Source organism: Carcharodon carcharias, chromosome 3 (genome assembly GCF_017639515.1).
Source record: "Carcharodon carcharias isolate sCarCar2 chromosome 3, sCarCar2.pri, whole genome shotgun sequence".
NCBI classification, from domain to species: Eukaryota; Metazoa; Chordata; class Chondrichthyes; order Lamniformes; family Lamnidae; genus Carcharodon; species Carcharodon carcharias.
This window is the reverse complement of record NC_054469.1, coordinates 184,179,143-184,189,489: the sequence shown is the minus strand read 5'-3', so window position 1 is coordinate 184,189,489 and position 10,347 is coordinate 184,179,143. Positions and strand designations below refer to the sequence as shown.

Sequence of the window (10,347 nt, the reverse complement as noted above, 5' to 3'; positions counted from 1 at the left end):
CCTGTGGCCAGAGAGGCATTGAAAGTTATTGCCAGCCCCCCTGCTATCTCCTCCTTTGCCTCATTCAACAGTCTGGGATACATTTCATCCAGGCCTGGAGATTTATCTACTTTTAAGCCTGCCAGACCACTTAGAGCCTCCTCCCTTTCTATGCTAATTTCTTTAATTATATCACAGTCCTTCTGCCTGATTTCCATATCCACATCGTCCCTCTCAGTTGTGAACACCGACACAAAGTATTCACTTAGAACCCTATCTATGTTTTCTGGCTCCACACACAAATTACCACTATGATTCTTAATGGGCCCTACACTTTCCCTCGTTATCCTCTTACTCTTAATGTACTTGTAAAAAACTTTGTAATTTCCTTTATTTTACCTGCCAATGTTTTTTCATGCCGCCTTTTTGCTCTCCTTATTTCCTTTTTAAGTTCTCCTCTACCCATTCTATACTCTTCTAGGGCTCCTGCAGTTTTGAGCCCTCGGTATCTGCCATAAGCCTCCCTTTTTCTCTTTATCCATCCTGTATATCCCTTGACATCCAGGATTCCCTGGATTTGTTGGTCCCACCCTTTGTCTTCTAAACTTAAGTGGAAACAAACCCAGTCTGTCCAGAATTACCTGGAAAAATTCAGCAGGTCTGGCAGCATCGGCAGAACTGCTGAAGAGTCATAAGGACTCGAAACGTCAACTCTTTTCTTCTCCGCTGATGCTGCCAGACCTGCTGAGTTTTTCCAGGTAATTTTGTTTTTGTTTTGGATTTCCAGCATCCGCAGTTTTTTGTTTTTATCCCAGTCTGTCCAGCCTTTCCTCATAAGACTTCCCACCCATTCCAGGAATCAACCTAGTAAACCACCTCTAACATGCCTCCAATGCATTTACATCCTTCTTTAAATAAGGAGACCAGAACTGCACACAGCACTTGAGATGTGGTCTCACCAATGCCCTGTAGAACTGAAGCATAACACTGTTATTTTTATAAAAGCAAAATGCTGAGGATGCTGGAAGTCTGAAACAAAAACAGAAAATGCTGGAAAAACTCAGCAGGCCTAACAGCATCTATGGAGAGAAAAAAAGAGTTCATGTTTCAAGTCCATATGACACTTCTTTGACACTTCAAGTCTATGGACTCGAAATGTTAACTTTTTTTTCTCTCCACTTATGCTGTTAAGACATCCTTAGTTTTATGTTCAATTCCTCATGTAATAAAGGATAGCATTTCATTAGCCTTCTTAATTACTTGCTGTAATAGCACACTAACTTTTTGTGACTCATGCACTAGACCACATAGATTCCTCTGCACCTCGGAATTCTGCAGTTGTTCTCCATTTAATTCTTCCTGTCAAAGTGAACACTTCACATTTTCCCACATTACACTCCATCTGTCAGATTTTTTGCCCACTCAATCTATCTATATCTGTCTGCAACCTCCTTATGTCCTCTTCACAGCATGCTTTCCTACCTATCTTTGTGTCATCTACTTGTACATTTTTGAATATACATAGATTGTATGCTGAGGGTTGGATATGAGAGAGAGAGAGAGAGAGAGACAGATAATGAGAGAGAGAGAGAGAGAGAGAGGACAGAAGAGAGACAGTAACAAGGAAGTCCCAGCCAATACTGCAGCTCCGGAGCTCTCCGGCAGGGGCCATACTGACTGAGTGTGCGTGGCCGGGAGCGTCCTAACGTAGCCATTTAAAGTTAAAGGGATGTGATTGGTGGGAGTGTGAGTATGAGCCTGACTTGTGTGTGTGTTTGAGACTCTGTCTGTCTCTCTGCACAGAACGTGACTACATTATTTTATTCCCCCTTCTCTCTCTTTCCCCCATGTTTTTTTCTTATTCAAGATGTAACTTCACCACACGTAGCTTATTTTTTACTTAGTCTTTTTCGTGTTCCTCGGGAGCAGTAACTGTACCTGGTGTCGACGAGTTTTTTTTAAAAAAAAATGTTTTATTGAAGTGAATTATTTATTTTTTGTTCCTCCCTCCCAACTTCGGATTTAATCAAAAGGCGAACAGGCACGGCAAGCACGGAGAGGGAGCTTTGTAAATATAGACCAGCCAGGGCTTATCCACATCGACGAGATTGATTCATGTGGAATTTTCTCCTCTTCGCAAAGAAAATTGGGACAACAGGATGACCAGAGAAAGACCCAAGAGGAATATAATTCACAAAAGATTAGTAAGTGACTTGAGAAGTTTTTTTTTAATCTTCCTTTTTTTCCCCCTGAAGGAGGTCGTTCGGCTTCAACATTTCCCCCTTTTTTTCTAGGCATTTTTGTTTGTTTATGATTTTGGCTGCTAATACTGCAAGGTATCCCCTTTTGTACGGTTCTCCTTTTATTTTCGCAACCGTAGAGACAATGATATATTTTATTTTAATGGATTATCTTTTTACGTTACTGTTTACAGAGAAGAGTGTGATTCGGTGACAGTTTGGCCCGTCCCTTACCGGATCACATCTAATTATTTAGTGGTTGTTGATCCGGCCTGTGTATTTGCGAAGCTGCTTCTAGAGGGAGGAAAGGGAAGCGATTCCCCCCCCCCCCCCCCATACTTGAGAGCCGTTTGTTCGCCTGGTGATCCAGCGACGCCACACTCTTGCTCCTCTGCAGGATTTTCCCCCATGTTTTGCCCCCCATTTTGGATCTTTCTGCCGCCACCGTTTGGTTCTGCTTGGATTAATGGCAACCTGCATTGCCTTGTTGTTGAACTCTTATTTCCAAGCAGGTTTCTTTTCTCTCCTCTCCACGCCCCCCCCCCCCCCCCAAATCTGGACTACATTTTCCACCATTTATTCCGCAGCTTCTACCTTTATTTTATTTAGGTTATTAAAACAAGTTGCAACAAAATGTTTTGGGGGTACTTAAATTTTTTTGTTGGTTTTGTTGTTTGCCACATGGTCACGCTGTAATCTTGTGGCAATGTTTGCATTCTCTTCTCCCCACCCCTCCGTCCCCCCCCCCCCCCCCTCTTCCCTTCTCCAACCACCATTCTTCAAAGAAAGGGTTACTGTCTGCAGTCGGCGGATGTGAATTATTCAGGGCCTTTAGGTAATGGAGAGATTGCAGATGTTTGAAAGGCTTCCATTGCAATTTGGATTGGAAAAGGTTTCTCTTCATTACCTCCAGCCCCCTCGAGTTTCTTTTTTTGGGTTTGCGGTGACCTCTGACTCGGCAGACGGTAGTGTTTAAATGAGGAAGGTGACACGTTCACCACACTCACTTCACACAACTCGGTTCCATGCAGCGACTTCGATCAGCTCCACACTCTTCACCAGATCCCCATACAAACCCCCCCCCCCCCCCCCGTAAAAAAAAACACACAAGCCCCCCCGCTCGGTCCCTCCCTGACGCTTTATTGTCCATCTGTAACTTGTCAAATTGCTGAATCGGTAGAAACCGACCGTCAACATTCATGTGGCACCACGGGAAACAACAACAAAAACACGCACACGAACTGGAGTGTATTTTAAAGAACATCTGACGCATTGCAGGGATGTCTTTGCTGAAGTTTTTATTGAGGGGGGGAAATCTCTTTATGATTTAAAAGCCTATATGCGATGTTTTTGTTTGTCCTTTTTGCTCAACATTGCTAAAAAGCTTTAGAACAAAAGGAAAAGGGGGTGTGTACGTATGGAAAGTTTTTGTTTGTCGATTGTCCGAGAGCTGCTGCCCGCTCTTTTTTTTGGGAGGGGGAGGGGAGGGGGGTTGTTGTCCGGAGCGGCCCGGGGCCCGGGGGCTGCAACAGGTCCGGCACGCGGGGCCGCTCCGAACGCCGTGTCGGCCGCGAGCCGTGTGTGACGTCAGCGCGGTCCGGAACCTAGGGGGAGGGGAGGGAACTGGCCTCCGTTACGTCACAATGGGGAGGGGGCGTGGCCGGCGCTCGCGGAAGCTGCGGCCGCTCCACGTGACTAGCTGCGTTTTAATTCACAAAAAAGTTACTTCTGAGGTCTGTGCTTCTTCCTGCCAGCGCCTGAGCACTGTAGCAAATTGCCTCTTTTTTATTTATATATTTATGTGTATACACACATGCCATGGTGGTTCTGTTGTTTTGAATTTGCCGTGCGTCACACTTCTAGTTGTTTGAGATTTATTTACGCAAACAGCGACCTTAATGACGAATTTGCCCTTTTTTCTGTTTTGAGATTGCTGTGTAGGTTTTGGGTAAATGCAGTGAGGGAAATGCCTGCTCGCAGACCCACTTAACTTCGTGACTTGCACTGTTGCAAGTACGTATCTAGAGGCTGGAGCTCTGAATCAGATCAAGCACTTTGTTTTTAGGTAATAACAAGGGGTAGGCTGTCTAGTTTGGCGAAGAATTTCTCATACTATAATTGAAGCTACTTGAGAGCTAATAACTTAGTATGAACGGAATGACTGTTCCAGTTGCAGGGGGGGGCGGAACATGATGTACAACAGCAGTAGGTGTACAATTGTAATCCTGTCTTTCCGGCTTGGTTCTCTGCCACCTGATGGATCTGAGAGTCTCAAGACTCCTCTTTAACCATGCTTTTGCCCCCTTCTGACCTTTTTCCCCCTTCCGCGCCACCACCATTTTTGTTGCAGTTCATTTGCTGCCCAGTGCCCCAAAACGTGTTTCAATGCTTTTCTTATTAATGCGGAAATGAAAGCTATTGAACTGTAAATGATAGAGCATAGCCATGTGCTTTTGTAGTACAGTGATTCTGGCTTCACTTTGATCCGGAAGTAGCCTCTTCCCTTTTTAAGATTCACCGTTTTCTCCGAGAGGCAGGGATTGTTCTGATTTGGTGCTAAATAAGCAGCCAGGTTTTTTAGTGTGCTTACTGTGTTCCTGTTTGTAGTAGCCCCAACTTTGGAAACACGTTAAATAAAGCAATGCTGTTCACCCCAGTGTCTTAGTCCCTTTAAAAAGTGTGGTGGCAGTGCTACTCTGATAAGTGTATAAATAGGAAACTCACTGACAGATGGTGTGATTTTGTTTTTTTCATCACCGGCAAGGCTGCTTGTACAATCCAGCAATTAGGTTCCATCCCACCAACCTCATTTCATGATTGAAAATGTCCTTGCTTAGTTTTTATGGCTGTATATCTGCAGTATTAGTATGAATTCCACCACACTGGGACTCAACTGTTTTGCAGCTGTCAGGCCATCCCAGCCTTCCTGTGAGAAGGAAGTAGTCTCACTGTCATGAACGTCCTGATGTGTCCACTAAATGCAAGTACAATAACAAAGGGAGAAGGCAAGCCATATTTGGAGGAGATCCTTGATGATATAACTTTGGGCATCAGAGGAGTGGAACAGACAAGGGGATAAGGAATGAGCCGAGAGCAATGAAAAGAATTGAGGAGGGACAGTAAAGAGATAAATCGATTGATGAGCAACAAAACAGTGGCTTATGTTTAAAATCTTTTGAGCATAGGAGAAATGCCAGGAAAAATAGTTTGTTGTTTTTTATTTCTGTTGAGTGTTTGGGTGAGAAATGCTTGCTGTGCTGTGCTGCACACCGGATATCAGCTGTAAAGAGTGATCATCTTTAGGTACGGGTCCACAGAGGTTTTCAACATTAATGTTGAAAATAATTATTTACCACACTTTGAGAAGGTCAATACCAGACTGGTATGATGTTGTTGAAAGATGCCCCTCCCAGTTCAGTTTTAACAGCTCTGTATTTTGATGACATTGTGACTGCTACACTTGGATGTTGTATCTTTGATAATAAAACTGCCCTTATGCCAATTGTAACTTGTCATTTTAATTCACTGCACCCTGTCTGTAAGTCAGAATGTTGAGAGTTTAAGGCCAGTTCCAGAACTTGGCGATCCAATCTGAGTCGCTGCTTCAGTGTAGTGCTGAATGAGTACTGTGTTGTCAGAGGTGCTGTTCCTTCACACTAGACATTAAAACTGAAGCCCCAGCTGCCTGTTCAGATAGTCATAAAAGAACTCTAGGAAGTATTCACCGGTCATGGAGATCTGGTCTCTTGACCAACATTCTTCTGATAACATAAAGGCAAAATACTGCGGATGCTGGAAATCTGAAACAAAAAAAAGTACTGGAAAAACTTAGCAGGTCTGACAGTATCTGTGGAGAGAAAGACAGAGTTAACGTTTCAAGTCCGTATGATTCTTCTGTCAACTGTGACTCAGTTGTAACACTTTTGAGCCAGAAGGTTGTGATCCAGTCCAGGACTTGAGCATAAAAATCAAAGCTGACACTCCAGCTGCACTTTAGCAGGTGCTGCCTTTCAGGGGATCCCATGGCACTATTTCAAAGAGCAGGGGAGTTACCGTTGGTGTCCTAACTAATATTTGTCGATCAGTGTCACAAAAAATAGATTACCTTATTTTCATGCTGTTTATGGGAACATTCTATGTCCAGACTGATGGCTGCGTTTCTGGCAACAGTGACTACTTCAACAGAGAAAGTACTTCATTGGCTGTAAAGTACTTTGGGACATCCTGTGGTAATGAAAGGCACTAGGTAAATGCAAGTCTTTTTCTCTTTCAACAAATACTAACAAAACAGATTAACTGGTCATTTATCTTGATTTGTGCAGATTGGCTAAATGGTTTGCCTACATAAGAGGGCACTTCAAATGCTGCGAAGCACTTCAGGACATTGTGAGAATGTGAAAGATACCAAACAAATACAATTTATTTTGTTCCCTTTATTGCACAAATAATTGGCTTTAATATAGTGCCATTCACAACATCGGGATGTCCTAAAGCCCTTTGCAATGAAAGTACTGTTGAAATGTAATCAGTGTGACACAACCAAGGACCTGCTAACAATACTGAGATAAATGACCAGATGATCTGTTTTAGGTGGTGTTGGCTGGGGGTTAAATGTTGACCAGGACACTGGAAATTCCCTTAATATTCTTAGCGGTGCCATGGGATCTTTTACATCATCTTGAGGGGTCAGACACAGCCTCGGTTTAATGCCTCATCTGAAAGAAGGTACTGCCAACAGTGACACTCTCCCTGCGGCACTGAAGTGTCAGCCTAGATTTTATGCTTAAATCTCGAGTTGAGTTTAAATCCAAAACCTTCTGATTTGGCCAAGATTACTAGCATTGACTCAAGTCTGACACCTAAAGGCACTAACTCATTCATTGAAAGCTAGGGATACTTTGTCACTTTTGCTTTTTCATATTTTGGCATTTGGTTGCATTATTTCACCCCATTTCCTTTTGGTTATGAGGCTTTGCCATTATTGCAAGGAAGGATCTCCAAAGACCTTGTTTGACGAATGCAATTCAAGAAGAATTGTTTGCAACAGAATTAATTGAGTACTTTAGAAATCTGTGGAAGTTTTTTGTTGTTATAGAAGCTTTTGTTTGAATAAATTCCTCTATAACAATTCATATACAACTTGGTGGTGGCATAGTGGTATTGTCACTGGACTGGACTAGTATTCCAGAGACTCAATGTGATGCTTTGGGGAGCCAGATTCAAATCCTATCACGGCAGATGGTGAAATTAGAATTCAATAAAAACCTGGAATTAGAAGTCTGATGATGACCACAAAGCCATTGTCATAAAAACCCATCTGGTTCACTAAGGTCTTTTTAGGGAAGGAAATCTGCTGTCTGGTCTGGCTGACGCGTGACTCCAGGCACACAGCAATGAGGTTGACTCTTAAATGCCCTCTAATGAGCCCAATTAGTGATGAGCAATAAATGCTGGCCTAGCCCGCAACACCCACTTCCCATGAACGAATAATAAGAACAATGTTATGTGGCTGACAGGCTGTCAAACAATTTTAGCTTTAGTTTAGTGCACCAAGATAATAAAGTGTGATGTTCTCAAAAAGTAAATAACAAATGTAAGAGCTCATGATGTAAGGATGGATAGAGGATTGGTTAGCTAACAGGAATCAGGTATAAATAGTCACTTTTGTGTTGGCAAGGTGTAATAAGTGGAGTGCCACAGGGATTAGTGCTGAGCCCTCAGCTAGTTACAGTCTGTATCAATGCTAAATTTGCTGATGACAAAGAAAGATAGGAAAGTAAGATGTGAAGAGGACATAAGGTGTCCTCAAAGGGATATAGTTTGGTTAAGTGAGTGGGAAAAAGTTTGGCAGATGGAGTATAATGTGGAAAGATGTGAACTCGTACACTCTGGCAGGAAGAATGGAAAAAACAACATTATTTAAATGGAGGGAGATTGCAGAACTCGCTGATAGAGAGAGATCTGGGTGTCCTGGTACATCAATCACAATGTTAATATGCAGATACAGCAGGAACATAGGAGTAGGCCATTCAGCCTTTCGAGTCTGCTCTGCCATTCAATCAAATCATGGTTGATCTGGTTGTAGTCTCAACTCCATCTGCCTGCCTGCTTCCCATAACCCTTGACACTCTTGTCTGTCAAAAATCTATTTAACTCTGCCTTGAATAAATTCAATGGGGCCAGCCTCCACTGCTTTCTGGGGAAGAGAATTCCACATAATAATGATCCTCAGAGAAAAAAATTCTCCTCACCACCATTTTAAACAAGTAGACTTCTTATTCTAAAACTGTGTCGCCCAGTTCTAGTCTTCCCTGCATCCTCCTGGTACCTGGTATCTGCTTTATCAAGTTCCCTCAGGATATTATGTTCCAAAGATCACCTCTCATTCTTCTAAACTCCAGTGGATACAGGCCCAACCTATTCAACATTTCTTCGTAGGATAAGTCCTTCATCCCAGGAATGAATCGAGGAAACCCTTTCTGTACTGCTATCTATTTGATCAAACGAGACCATTAGGAAGGCAAATGGAGTAATGTTGTTTATTGCAAGGGGGCAGTGATGTTTTGCTACAGTTGTACAGGGCACGGTGAGATCGCATCGAGAGTGCTGTGTACAGTTTTGGTTTCCTTATTTAAGAAAGGACATCATTGCATTGGAAGCAGTTCAGAGAGGGTTCACTCAATTGATTCCTTGGATGAGGGGCTTATGAGGAAAGTTGGAAAGGTTAGGTATCTATCCATTGGACTTTAGAAGATTGAGAGAGGATTTTATGTTTCAAAAAGATCACAAGGGGATTTGAAAGGATGGATGCTGAGAGGATGTTTCCCCTTATGGTGTTTAAAAATAAGGGCACTCCCATTAAGATGGGGATGAGGAGAATTTTATTTTTTCTGATGGTCACGCGTGGGTGGAACTCTTCCCCAGAGAGCGGTAGAGGCAGGGTCACTGAATATTTTTAAGGCAGAGGTAGATAGACTCTTGACTAACAAGGGAGTCGAAGGGTATGGGAGTAGGTAGGGAAGTAAGAGTTAAGGCCACAATCAGTTTGGCCATAATCTTATCAAATGGTGGAGTAGGCTCGAGGGACCAAATGGCCTACCCCGCTCCTAATTTGTATGTTCATAAAACACTGAACACAAGGGAAAATAGGTGATTGCTCCATACACAGTGTTAAAGTAGATGAGGATAAAGTTAAAAGACCAATGAACTTGACACTCAACATGTCCATCCAATACATAACAATTAACAGTACTAATGGAACACTGAACTATTTAGCCAAAACAAGAGTACAAATCAGTGGAAGTTATAATCAAACTCTACAGTGCTCTGGCCCAACCCTCCATTGAATACTATCTCTTGTGCTGGTGGCTGAGAAAAACAAAGGAGACATTCAAGTAGTGGACACAGTGCCAAGAGGCTGATTCCTGATATCAGAGATCTGAGTTTTCCGGAAAAACTGGAGAGTCTTGGACTTCTCATCCTGCAAAGAGGGTTTGGAAAGAGATGGCCTTATGCAGGCTTCTAGGAATAGGAAAAGTTAATCTAAATGCTACTTTAACTCGTGGGAAGAGGACAAAAGGGCAGGAGTTTAAAATTGCAAAAGGTAATTTTAGTACTGTTGCTACTACTTCACAATGATCAAACTTGAAATGGAGAAGTCCAGGAATTGAAAATGATTAGGTGCAGCAATGAGGGCCCATTTTAAATAGATTAATTGAAGATGGGCTGAATGACCTTAAGTAGTATTATTGCTAGACTAGTGATCCATAGACCCAGGGTAATGCTCTAGTGAGCTGGGTTCGAATCCTGTCACAGTAGATGGTGGAATTTGGATTCAATAAAAATCAGGAAATAAAAGTTTAATGATGACCAAGAAACGATTGTCGTAAAAATGCATCTGGTTCACTAATGTCCTTTAGAGAAGGAAATCTGCTATCCTTACCTTGTCTAGCCTACATGTGACTCCAGACCCACAGTAATGTGGTAGACTCTTGAATGCAAGGGCAATTCGGGATGGGACAAAAAATGCTGGCCTAGCCAGTGATGCCCACATCCCATGAATAAAATAAAATCATCCCTAAGTGTCTTGTAAGAATATTCACTTTGGGAGCAGTGGAATATTTCAAAG

The 10,347-nt window shown here is 42.6% G+C and overlaps 1 protein-coding gene across 2 annotated transcripts in view; it reads left to right on the top strand.

Annotated features, from left to right (window-relative positions):
* The first annotated feature begins 1,744 nt into the window (after nt 1-1,744).
* jarid2b (jumonji, AT rich interactive domain 2b) overlaps nt 1,745-10,347 on the top strand; it is a 414,508-nt gene continuing 405,905 nt past the window's right edge. For both annotated transcript variants that reach the window (XM_041183795.1, XM_041183794.1), the window contains exon 1: nt 1,745-2,183. In XM_041183795.1, the coding sequence (XP_041039729.1) occupies nt 2,139-2,183 (45 nt within the window). In that variant the 5' untranslated portion in view covers nt 1,745-2,138. The remainder of the gene's footprint in view (nt 2,184-10,347) is intronic.